This window comes from Mustela putorius, unplaced genomic scaffold (genome assembly GCF_011764305.1).
Source record: "Mustela putorius furo isolate JIRA1106 unplaced genomic scaffold, ASM1176430v1.1 tig00003901_pilon_pilon_pilon, whole genome shotgun sequence".
NCBI lineage: Eukaryota > Metazoa > Chordata > Mammalia > Carnivora > Mustelidae > Mustela > Mustela putorius.
Window position 1 is genome coordinate 9,063,047 of NW_025422049.1, and position 12,938 is coordinate 9,075,984.

The 12,938-nt window shown below is 44.3% G+C and overlaps 1 protein-coding gene across 4 annotated transcripts in view; it reads right to left on the reverse strand.

Annotated features, from left to right (window-relative positions):
- The window catches only part of DOCK11 (dedicator of cytokinesis 11), a 191,553-nt gene that overhangs the window by 39,828 nt on the left and 138,787 nt on the right, over positions 1 to 12,938 (reverse strand). For 3 of the 4 annotated variants that reach the window (XM_045068323.1, XM_045068322.1, XM_045068325.1), the window contains 4 exons: positions 8,756 to 8,938; positions 5,315 to 5,428; positions 2,518 to 2,733; positions 2,379 to 2,436 (listed from right to left, as the gene is read on the reverse strand). In XM_045068323.1, coding sequence (XP_044924258.1) covers positions 2,379 to 2,436; positions 2,518 to 2,733; positions 5,315 to 5,428; positions 8,756 to 8,938 — 571 coding nt within the window. The remainder of the gene's footprint in view (positions 1 to 2,378; positions 2,437 to 2,517; positions 2,734 to 5,314; positions 5,429 to 8,755; positions 8,939 to 12,938) is intronic. The other variant, XM_045068324.1, reaches the window with a different exon arrangement.

The following is a 12,938-nucleotide window of genomic DNA, read 5'->3' on the forward strand; positions in this document are numbered from 1 at the left end:
TCTCTGAGTTTTTTTGGGGATCTATGAACCTCGTGAACATGGGTGTCCAAATCTCTCTCTAAACTTGGGACATTCTCGGCCAATATTTCTTGAAATAAAAGCTTTCTGTCTTTTTCTCAGACTCTAATAATTCACAGATTGTTTCCTCTGATGCTGTCCCGAAGATCACCCACATAAGCTTCTTCACTCTTTCTCATTCTTTTGTCCTTTGTTCTTCTCTGATGAGATCATTTTAAAGGTCTTGGCTTCTTCTTCTCTTGTTTTTTTTTAAAAGATCTATTTATTTATTTTAGGGTAGAGGGGCAGAGGCAGAAGGAGAGAGAATCTCAAGCAATCAACCTACTGAGCATGGCGCCTGAGATCATGACCAGAGCCTACGCCAAGAGTTGGATGTCTAACCAGCTGAGCCACCCGTGCGCCCCATCAAAGGTCCTGGTTTCTATTTCACAGATTAGTTCTTCTGCTTGATCCATTCTGCCGGCAATGCTCTGTTGTGTTCTTCACTTCATTCGTTGTATTCTTCAATGCCAGAATTTGTGTTTCCTTCAAAATTTCTGTTTAACTTCTTGTTTTGTTCTCATATGGTTTTCCTGACATCATTGAGTTGTCTTTCAGTTTTATTGTAGCTTCCTTATTAAGCTTCCTTAACACGGCTATTTTGAATTCTTGAGGAGGTAAACTGCAGAGCTCCAAGTCTTTGACACGGGTCACTGGAAGATTGTTGGGATCCCTTGTTGGTGTCATGTTTCCTTTGTTTTTCCTGTTCTCTCAAGTCTTGCATCTGAAGTAGCAGTCATCTCCAACCACCTTTACTGGCCGACTCTGGGAGAGAATTAACTTCCATGGGGCCTTCCCCGCCTTCCTATGGATAGCCTGGCTTCACACTCCTTGCTCCCCTTTGTGGCAGATTTCTGAAGCTTGTATGCCTTCTCTCCCTCATGCGACACACCAGGCCGGGTGCTAACAGCTCCCTTTTGCTCTCTCAAGGCTGGTGTTGAAGCTCAAGTCCATGTTCCCCAAGGGGCCCACAGATTCTGGATGGCTTTCTGGTCATCTGCAAAAGCTGGCTCTCATCACCTATCAGGAGAATGCCCAGGGACCCAGCTGGAGGATAAAGGAGCGGGTGGTTTAGATGTGCAAGGCGTGGAGAGTACCTGTGGGCTAGGGGCTAGATGGGGCAATGGCGGGGGGATGGGGTGGGGGGGGGGAATCCATGAGCTAAGTGTCCCTTGTGCCTTGCTGGCGGGCTTCCGGATAGAGCCTGCAATGCAGCCAGTAGGATTCCTGTCTTTTTTGTTGTTTGTTTGTTTGTTTTGGATTCCTGTCTTTTAAAAGCCATCTAGGAATCCTACCTGGACACTCCCTCCCTTTCCCCACCCCCAGTCATGCAGCTCAGGAGCCAGGACTCCAGCAGGGCGAGAGAGAAATGGGCCTCTTTGGCGGGTCCTGTACTGCTGGGGAAGCCAGGTGCCCACTCATAGGCTCTCACTTTTTCCCACCGAAGAAATCATGTGCAAGGAGGTCTCTCTTGGCACTAAGCCAAGCCACCTTAAAGAAGGTGGGACATGAGTCAAGTCAAACTGTTCTGAGCCGCCGCAAGGCATCTGAACTTGTATCTATTTAGCTCCAAAAGCATGCCAGAACTTCTCAGCTGGACCCCTGGACATGCACCAAGGACCATCCTCTCTAATCTGTGGACAACTGTCTAAGGCAGCATTCTCCAGGGGCTCTCAGACAGCAGCTGGGAGGGGCTGGAGCCCACTAGGGGACCAAGGTTTGTCTGTTTGTTGCCTAAAGCTCGGGTGGGTGAGATTCCTCCCCAGGTCCCTTGGCACACACTGCTGGATTCCGCAGCTCCCAGAGGCACTTTTGTCCATGGACAGATGCCACATTGTTGGGAGGGGTCGTATACAAACAAGGCACATCTTATTTGGCCATCTTGCTGATGTGCTGACCCCTTCTAATACCAAAGTACCGGTACACTAAGGTAGCTACAGAGAAATCATCTGTGGCAGGTTTTGGTGAATCTGAGACAGATGAGCGGAAAACAGAGGATCTCTATTAACCAGAGCTTCTCATGAGCCCTGAGAAGAATTTAATCGGTGGCAGTCTTCCAGGGAGACAGTCTTGGAAAAATAAACATTGGGAATCAGGCCTGGCCCTGTTACTATTTAACTTATTCTTGTGCTCTTAATGGAAGGCAAAATGAGCAGTCCAGTTTTCTTTTATAACAACTTCTGTTTAACATGGAATGAGGCTAACGGTGAACATAGTTTTCGGAGCTCAATGACATCACATTCCTAGTCACAAGCTACAAGCATGAAAACTCGCGCGCTAGCGGAAATCCTCCACTGTGTCTGAGAACAGAAATATCTTACTTTTTCGATGAAGAAACTCTGCAACCAAAGCTGCCACGTGGACGTAACACATTGCTGCCTGAAAGAGGACAAAAAAAGGTCAGCCTGCGTTCCAGGGTTTTTGTAGGACTGTGCTCAGGACAAAGTCTTAGGTCCTCACCTCTGAAAAATCTCCATTTTTTATGTGAATCTTGGCCATGCTATCAAGCCAGGTTTTCCTGAGCTCCGGAGTGCTTGCATAGGACTTGGCTAAGCTATACTGGAGATCAATGAGCATTTCTGGATCTTTCTCATGCTCCTTCATTTGAGCAGTGGCCATGAGAACAGTACGGATTCTCTTGGTCAAGTCTTTGACTTCTGCAGGAAAAGCAGTTGCCTGATTTCAAAACAAACAAAAAAGACATGTTCATTAACATTATTAATGTGCTCTAATGTGCTCTAAGCCTTGGCATCCAATCCTGGGAATAACATGGTTTATATTCCTTGGGACAGTTCTTGGTATTTGGTTCTTGGTATATTACATGTCTAAAGAGTATTTTATTTTACTTTACTTTATTTTATTTCATTTTATTTTAAAGTAGGCTCCAAGCACAGGATGGAGCCCAACACAGGGCTTGAACTCATGACCCTGAGATCAAGACCTGGGCTGAGATCATGAGCCAGACACTTAACCAACTTAGCCACCCAGGCGCTCCTGAAGAGCTTTAAATTAATTCTTTTTAAAGGCTCTACCTTGATGGCAGTATACTCACAATACATAAAAGCACAGCTTCTGGAGCCAGACTACCTGGCTATGAACTCTAGCTAGTCTTCTGTATATCTCACAGCCATGAGAATTATTGGCCGTTATCATGGAATTTTAGTTACAAGAGTAACTAAAAATGGACAGCTTACTATGGATCAAGCAACGGTCAGAGTGCCTTACATCTTTTATTTTTCCAGCAACCCTATGAAATAAGCACTGTTGTAATTCATTTAACCAATAGGAAAACGGAGGAACGCTGCAGTTAAATAGTTCGGCCAAAGTGTCACAGCTGGTTAAGTGGCAGGGACAGGATTGACACCCAGACATCCTGGCCCCAGAGCTAGTGATCTCAGCCACTCTTCCTTATGATAAAGCATACCTATCCCGCCCACCGATTACCACATACACTCAGGTAGAATCCATACTGCAAACATTTCCACTTCTCCAACTAAAAGGCTGTGAATCACAGGACATTCTCTAAAGAATTTACTAGCTTCTCTCAGAGTGTTGTTTTGTTCTCCAAACCTCCTAAGTTAGTTTCCTCTTTATCCTGGCCACTATTAAGAAAGTACTATCACTTCCTCTTAACACCAGTGGACTGATCACAATTGTCGGTAGGGTTCAGAGAAGATGAGTGAGGGACAAGTTACAGGGGTTAGGGAGCTTTCCAAGGTGAATATAACCAAATGTGGAGGAAACAGTTCTTAAAAGTGCTTTCTTAATCCCTTTAAAAATAATAAGTATGGCTAGTAAGGTTCCTTCTTTTTTTTTTTAACTTTTATTTAAATTCAATTAGCCAACATACAGTACATCCTTAGTTTCACATTAAAGCTCCTTCTTAAACCCCAGTAGCAATTTCATTTACTGGGGTAAAGGCATACCTTGATGACCTTATTGGTGATGACAGCCCTACGAGAATAAAACTAAGAAATGAGTCATGACAAAGAGTTCTTATCAAGGTCAGCCACAGTGGACCTTGTTCACTTTGAAAAAGATGCTAATCCAATTTTTATATAACATAGAATTAAGAATGGTAATGACCAACAAAAATAAATTTCAGGGTAGAAGACCCTTAATGACAAAAATTGTTTCCATGCTCATGGGATTAGTTGGAGCATACACTGATCTCTCAGGGAACCAGTAAAACTGGCTGAAAAGCAAACTTTCCCAGCCTGAGAAGCACTGGCACTGTTTTGTTTTTGGTTTTTTTTTTTCAGTCTAAGAAACATTCTTATGGGAATAATTTTTTTCTTTGGTACATAGATTCTACATGTCCCAAACATCAAGTATGCTGTGACTGGGAGTTTTTTTTTTTTCCTTCCTTTTTTTTTTTAAACACAATATTGTTAAATTATCCTGGAGGATGACCTTTCCCAAGAATGGGGATGATCCCTCTGGGAGAGAAAGCCTTCTACTGGCAAAAGATTCTTCTTCCCTTGAACACATGCATCACTGAAGATCAGGACCTGTTCTCTGTGCAACAAGACAAAAGTATTTTTAACAATGTTGTAGGTTGAGCACATACGGGTAAGAAAGAGGGATGGTGGTCAGGGTCTTGGGCTTTGCCTCAGCCACCTGGTATGTAAGAAGAACAGGGTTAGGCTAGGGTTTGCCTATGTACCTAGGGCAAGCCATAATCAGTGAACAGAGGATTCCTGAAACCCAGTGCACCAGTAATCAAAATCATAGATGATAATAACTCTCAAAAAAAAAAAAGAAGCGAGTTTAGGGCGCCCGGGTGGCTCAGTGGCTTAAGCCTCTGCCTTCAGCTCAGGTCATGATCTCAGGATCCTGGGATGGAGCCCCACATCAGGCTCTCTGCTCAGCGGGGAGCCTGCTTCCCCCTCTCTCTCTGCCTGCCTCTCTGCCTACTTGTGATCTCTCTCTCTGTCAAATAAATAAATAAAATTTTAAAAAAAAAGAAGCAAGTTTAGAAATCAAGCTCAGAAAAAAATTCCAATTCTACTAGCTAAAATAACTACACGTAACAAAGTATAGTAATTTCTCCAGCCAGCCAGATGATTTTGAAGATGCTCCATGTACCAGGCCGTGTTCTGGGCGCCGGAGAGATGGGGCCACACAAGGCAAAGCCCATGTCTTATACACTCGACACTATCAAGAGTTGTGAATCCCATGAGAGCGTAACTAGAGCAGTATGAACTTTTCTGACTCAGAAGGTGGTTCTAGTTTACTCCTTGGAGTGAGAACATACCTTCATAGGTCTGTCACTGTTGGCAAAATTATTAATAATGAATAGAGACTCCTGAAATCGCGACCCTCCGCTTAGCGCGACATCGGCTATCAGCTGGCTCACGGCGATTATGATCTGTGGGAAGAAGCACACATGGTTTTTCGAATATCTTTTGAACAAATGCTGCTGATTTCCATCATTGTGGAAGCCCCTAAGCACACGTATGAAATGTTCTTTTTAAAAAATGCCTCACTGGGTGCCCTGGTGGCTCAGTCGGTTAAGCATCTGCCTTCGGCTCAAGTCAGGATCCCAGGCTTCTGGGATTGAGCCCCACATCGGGCTCCTGCTTCCCCCCCGCCCCCCACTTGTATTCTCACGCTCTCAGTCAAATAAAATCTTTTAAATAAAAAAAATCTTGTAAAAAGAAAAAGAAAAGGGGTGCTTGGGTGGCTCAGTTGGATAGGCGTCTGCCTTCGGCTCAGGTCATGATCCCGGAGTCCTGGGATCGAGACCCGCATCGGGCTCCCTGCTCTTCGGAGAGCCTGCTTCTCCCTCTCCCTCTCCCCCTGCTTGTGTTCCCTCTCTCGTTGTGTCTCTCTCTGTCAAATAAATAAAATCTTTTTTAAAAAAGAAAAAGAAATAAAAATGCTACACCATTCCATCGTAATCTGTTTTCTTCATACGTGAGGGGTTTGAATTCTTCTAGAGGAAGAGCAACTTGTCCCAAGGGCAAAGTTTATTTAGCCTTTTCTTGGTTAGATGCGAATGACTGTTCACAACTCTTAGCACAGTTAGATCTAAAATGGTTTGCAAGATCATGATCTGAGACAACGGTGGTGAGATCTCTGCTTCGACTCTGCTGGCTAGGTCATTGCCATGGCAAAGCTGGAAATAGATGACATTTTTCTTGGGTAGTTTATCAGTGCCTTTCGCTAGTCGATTTCAGGGTGCTGGACTCACAGTGGCGGCCCCTCAGCTCCCTTCCTGGTTTCTGACTCTGCTCTCTCCAGTTCTGATGGCAGGACACGTAAAGGCCTTAGAGGATGGTCTGAAACTCAGGTTCCCTTGGATGATCGCCTACGTGATTCACACTCTGGTGCTGATAGCCGGGGGCTTTATCCCCACTTGCGGGAAGCAGGGTTTGGTGGGAGCTGCAAGCACAGGCTCTAGAGTCAAACTGCCTTACATTCAGCTTTTGGCTTTATTGATTATTCATTGTATGGCTTGGGGAAAGTTATTTCACCCTCCTGTGCCTCACTGTTCTCATTAGTCATATGGGGGAGGATAACAATACCTGCCTGATAGCGTGGTTATGAGAGTGAAAGAGAGCCTAATCACAAGACCAGTTAGCCCTTTTTTGAGCACTTACTATGAGCCGGAGATGGTTTGAAGTCTTCACATTTATTAATGCGTTTATATTTCAATAAATGACTTGAGAGAACGGATGCTCTGACCCTGAAGAACAGACCTTAGTGGGGAATTTCAGGCATACGGGCATGTTTACTGTGCAAGTGTTTTTTAGGGAAGGCAGTCTTTAAATGGCGCCTCATAAAAGCAAATAGCAAAAGCCCCAACAGGTAATGCTGGCCCTCATATCCCAAAGTAACTATGTAGCAGATTTTATAGAAAGCGTCTACCCCTATCAGATTTTCCCATTCCCAATGATGTTTCTAGAAAGCTGCAGATGGTTGCTTCCCCATTTCTTTTTTTTTTTTTAAGATTTTATTTATTTGACAGAGAGAGACACTATGAGAGAGGGAACACAAGCAGAGGGAGTGGGAGAGGGAGAAGCAGGCTTCCTACTGAGCAGGGAGCCTGACATGGGGGCCTGATGCCAGGACTCTAGGATCATGACCTGATCTGAAGGCAGACGTTTAATGACTAAGCCACCCAGGTGCCCCTCCTTTCCCATTTCTAACCCAGACTCCAACAAACAACTCCAATGGAACAGACTGTGGCAGGGAAGAAGTCGGAAATACGACCAAGGATCTCCCAGAGGGCAAAGATGCCTAGTGAGTCAAGAAGGCCCATCTGTGGTTTGGCTGAGAGCAGTTTCATCCAACAAGCAAAAGAAATGTAGACAATGACAACTACCACACGCTAAGTGTCCCTTACACACATGCTAGGCATGGTGCCCGGCACTACACACACTTTCTGTTAGACCCTCACAGTAACCCTGCAGGGCGAACCACACCTGCCTCATTTTACAGATGAGGCAGAGAGTTGAAGACAAATTGAGTCCCTTGCCTAGGGCCACACAGTAAGTACGTAGCTGAACTGGGATTTAAACCAGGTGTGAGGGGTTGGGGGTGGCGGCGCCTGGGTGGCTCAGTCGGTGAAGCATCTGCCTTTGGCTCAGGTCATGCTCCTGGGGTCCTGGGACTGAGGCCCATGTCCTGCTCCCTGCTCAGCGGGGAGTCTGCTTCTCCCTCTGCCCCTCCCCCTGCTCGGGCTTTCTCTCTCCACCCCGCAATAAATAAATAAAACCTTTAAAGAAACTAAACCCAGGTAGGTCTGATTCCAAAGTTTGGGCTTGCCACAAACCTGGAGTCGTCTCTCAGTTTTCACTAACTAGGCATGCTGGAACATGAAAAAACAAGCTAAATTACTTGTTACGGTAACAGCCAGTTGTCTAACCAGCTGTGCCATCTAACAAAGATTTTGTCTGGTACTTAATCATTTCTTTTAATCCTCACGAAACCCTGATGACGTAGGCACAGATATTTGCCCCTAGTCTGCATGTGAAGAAGCTGAGGCGTTAAGACTATGGAAGCTACTCAAGGTCACATGGTAAGTGGTACTCCTGGAGCCTGAACTAGAGCCTGTGCTCTTGACCTCTGCGCTCTAGAGCAGGGCTGTCCAACAGAAATAGGATGTGAGCCCCAAAGGCAATTTTAAATTGTCCCATAGCCACAACAAAAACTAAAAAGACACGGGTGAAATTTAATAAATTTCACTTAACTCAACTCTGTCCAAAATATCACTTCAATGTACAGTCAATATAAAATAATTGAGATAGTTTACTTTTTTGTACTTGGTCTTCAAAAGCCAATGTGTATTGTGTATTTACAACACATCTCAGTTTGGCCTAGCCGAGTTTCAAGCGCTAACTGGCCCTATGTGGCTAAGGGCTATTGTATCGGACCGAGTATCTGAAGGTATTGATACTTGATACTTTTTTAGAAGCTAAAGACTGAACAGAGGAAAGAACAGGAGTGGGCTGCCTGGGTGGCTCAGTCAATTAAGCGTCTGCCTTTGGCTCTGGTCATGATCCCAGGGTCCTGGGATGGAGCCCCACGTCGGGCTCCCTGCTCCTCCCTCTCCCTCTGCCCCTCACTCCCCACCCCCCAACTTCAAGCTCCAACTTTCTTTCTCTCTCAAATAAATGAAGTCTTAAAAAAAAAAAAAGAAAGAAAGAAAGAAAAAGAAAAAGAAAGAACGGGAGCTTTGATTTTCACAGACCTGCAGATGTGTCCTCAAAAAGGTTTTCCTTTTGGTATACTCAAAGTTGTTTCTCATCAGAAGGTACAAAAGTGCAGATGCTTCGTTCCTGGTTGAGCTAATCTTTGAGGTGCAGCACTTTAAAACCTCATAGCAAAACGCAGCACACATGTTCACCCTTCCTTTGAAAAAGGCTGAAGGGAACTAAAGAACAGGAAAAACATAAGTAAGTATCTGAAAACCCAATCACAAAAATCAATCCATTATCACATGCCTATTATATTCTCGCTCAAAACTGTATTGGCTGCTGGTGCACCTGGATGGCTCAGTTGGTTAAGCGTCTGCCTTTGGCTCGGGTCATGATCCCGGGGTTGTGGGATCAAGCCCTGCATTGGACTTGTGCTTCTCCCTCTCCCTCTGCCTCCCCCCACCACCCCTGCTCATACTCTCTCTCTCTCAAGCAAATAAATGAAATTTTAAAAAAAAATAACAGGAGAATTCAAGTCCATACACAGGTCACTACAAAAATGTGCGACACTGATTATAAACACAACAGATCCAAGAGGAGCTCACGATGCTCTGGAAAAGATGAGTAGGTTGTTGATAACAGGTATTAAATTAATGAATGGCTGAGATGATGAATGATTGATGGGTGCCAGTTTGGGCTTTGAAAACAGGAAGGACCATCTGCATTGCTTACACTTTCGCTTTATGTTTAAACTGTATTTGAACAGTTGCTTATAGTCTTAACTCCCAAACGCTGAGAAAATTATAGTGGGAATCTATCCATCAAGTAAAGTTGATCTTTTAAGAAGCAGACGCGCATGCATCTTCTACTCATAAATAGTGTCGAGTAAACTGTAGTTTGGCATTAGAAAGAGAGTGCAAAAGTGATGCAAATCTTCCAAATTGCCAAGCGGCTGTTACTCTGAAAATGTATTCATACTGCTTTGTGGAAGATCAACTGTCCATATAACAGGCTGGTTACAATCTCCCATGCCTCCATGGCGAGGCAAGCAAGTGGTAAGTTCCTTCAAGGGTACACAATGGAGTTTTTTACGAAGTGTGAAGCTAGAGGGCCACCCTTTCAAAATCATTCCTTGGGAATCTTAAGTTTAAACCCACGTTACAGGAACTGCGCCCCCCCCTTCTTTAAAGTAACCTCTACACCTAGTGTGGGGCTCAAACTCTTGACCTCAAGATCAAGAGTCACATGCTCCACTGACGAAGCCAGTCAGGCGCCCCAGGAATCTACTCCTTTTATCACCTCAACACCAAATACAAATGCTGTGCAGATAATGAATGTTTAATGAATGCTTTCTGATTGGCAACTGGGAACTCTCATCAGCAGTCCCACCAGATGAGACTAAATCTTGCTGGGCAAGATACTCTAGTATGAAAACAAAGGTGTGAGAAAGGGCATGGGAATAGTGTAGTTAATCCACCACACTTAGCCTCTACCTCCACCATACTTCTCTGATGGGACAATGGCCAAAATCATCAATGACCTTATTGTCAATCCCCATGGACTCCCTTTCCCCATTCTTATTACACCACTCCATACCTCCTAATACTGCTAAAACTTTTTTCTCCTTTGGCTTCCATGATATCCCTCTTTTTTACCTTTCTTCCCACTTCTGTGATTGCTGCTCCCCTCTCATCTCCACAGATTTCTTTTCTAGCCCTTTCTAGGTTGTTTTTCTTGACTGTATTGCTCTTGACCTTTTTTTTGTTGTTGTTTGTTCTCCCTCTACATACTCTCCAGGGGAAATAAAACCACTCCCATGGCTTCAATTACCACTCATATGCTGATGATCTCCCTAGTTCACTATGCTCCAGTTAAACTGGGCCTTTCAGTTCCCAGAATTTTCAGTTTTTTCCCAAATCTGGGCCTTTGCATATGCATGCCCTTCTCCCTAGAGTGTTCTTCCTTGGGCTTTTCAAACAGTTGACCCTTTTTCATATTTCAGGTCTCATTTTTAAAGGGATAAGCCTATTTAAGTAAGATATCTGTGGAGCACCTAGGTGGCTCAGTCGGTCAAACTCTAGATTTGGGATTAGGGCATGATCTCAGGGTTGTGAGATCGAGGCTCATGTCTGGCTCCACACTGGGCATACAGTCTGCTTAAGATTTTCTCTCTCCCTCTTCCTCTGCCCTCCCCACCCCCACCCTGCTTGTACATGCACGTGCGCTCTATAAAAAAAAAATAAAATAAGGTAAGGTATCTCTTACAAATCATTATTCTCTATCTTAGCACCTTGGTTCCTTCCCAAAACTTATAATTACTATTTTATTTACTCATTTATTTTCTTTCCCCCAACCCCACTAGACTAGAAGCTTAGCGAGGGCAGAGACTATGTTTCTTTTGTATCCCCAGCACTGTATCTCTAGTACCTAGTACAGTGCCAGATAGAGAAGCGGTGTTCAATAAATACAGGATGGATGGATGGATGGGTGGATGGGTGGGTGGATGGATGGATGGAAGGATGATGGATGGATGGACGGTGGATGGATGGATGGACGGTGGATGGATGGATGGATGGATGGATGGATGGGTGGGTAGATGGATAGATGGATGGGTGGGTGAGTGGATGGATGGGTGGGTGGATGGATAGATGGTGGATGGATGGATGGATGGGTGCGTGGATGGATGGATGGGTGGCTGGGTGGATGGCTGGCTGGCTAGATGAATAGATGGTGGATGGATAGATGGATGCATGGATGGATGGATGGATGGGTGGGTGGATGGATGGATGGATGACTCCAAATCTAGTTTTCTAACCCAAATCTCTCTCTAGAGCAAAGATCTATATATCCAACAGCTAATCCTAACTGCTCTAACTGGATATCCTAAAGGCACCTTAAATTCAACAGGTCCACAAAACAGAACTCATTAACTTTTATCATCTCTTACCTAACTTATTATAGTAAGTCTTTTTCCTGCCTTTATTATTGCCACCAATCTACCTTCCACACTACTTTTGAGAGAGTTTTCCTCGCCTGCACCAATCTGCTTTTAATACAAATCTAATTGTGTTGGTTCCATGCTCCCTGGGGGCTAAAAGATGAAGTCTAACTCCTAAGATAATTACATAACCATCTGGTCCCCCTGACCTCTTCAGTTTCATCTCTCGCTCAGTCCATACTAAGTTCTATCTCTACTGCAATGGAGAAACTTTTGCTAAATTTGGACATTTTCCCTCCTACTCCCCACACTCATTTCCCTGTATAGACTTGTTTTATTCTAGTGGTATTGTTGGATATGCGTGCATATACGTGTGTATATTTCCCTCTACTGTACAATAAACCCTTGGACTGTATCCCTGACACAGTGTCTAACACCAGGACGTTCCTACTTGAAAACTGTTTGGTTGGTGAATTATTTCTGAATTTCTTTCCCTTAGTTGCTTATAACATGCTTGTATTGAATTCAGTTCTCCAAATACTTCTTTATTCAAAAATTATATTAAGGAGGGATGCCTGGGTGGCTCAGTGGGTTAACTGCCCACCTTTGGCTCTCCTGGGATCAAGTCCCACATAGGGCTCCTTGCTCAGTCGGGAGCCTGCTTCTCCTGCTTCCTCTGCCCCTCCCCACACTTGTGTTCTCTCTTGCTTGTTCTGCTTTTCCCTCTCTCAAATAAATAAATAATCTTTTTAAAAAATTATATTGGAGTGCCTGGGTGGTTCAGTTGGTTAAGCGTCTGCCTTTGGCTCAGGTCATAATCCTGGGGTCCTGGGATTGAGCCCTGCATCGGGCTCCCTACTCAACGGGGTGTTTGCCTCTCCCTCTGCCCCTCTGCTCGTGCTCTCTTTCTCCAATAAATAAATAAAATCTTAATTTAAAAAAAATCAAAAAATTATATTAAGGAGTGGCCATTAAGAAACAACCTTCAACTCCACCCCAGTTCTGTATCGAGTAAATGCAATAAGCCAGCAGACAAATAGTGATGACAAAAAAGTTCTCCAGGCCCAGCTATTCCACTACACAAATCAATTAATTGAATTTCTTTGTCTTGTTGGAGTTTCATCCTTGCGTAGAGGCCTTGACTGTAGCTTTCCATAACTGCAACTCCATCCTGGCTTATGATGCCCTTTATTACATTTAAAAGCCATCAAAAACAGACCAGGAGGAATAAATTTTGGCCATCTGTTTGAATCCAATTTATTCCTAAGAGCCTGGGCTGAGGTTTGCGTCGAGATGAG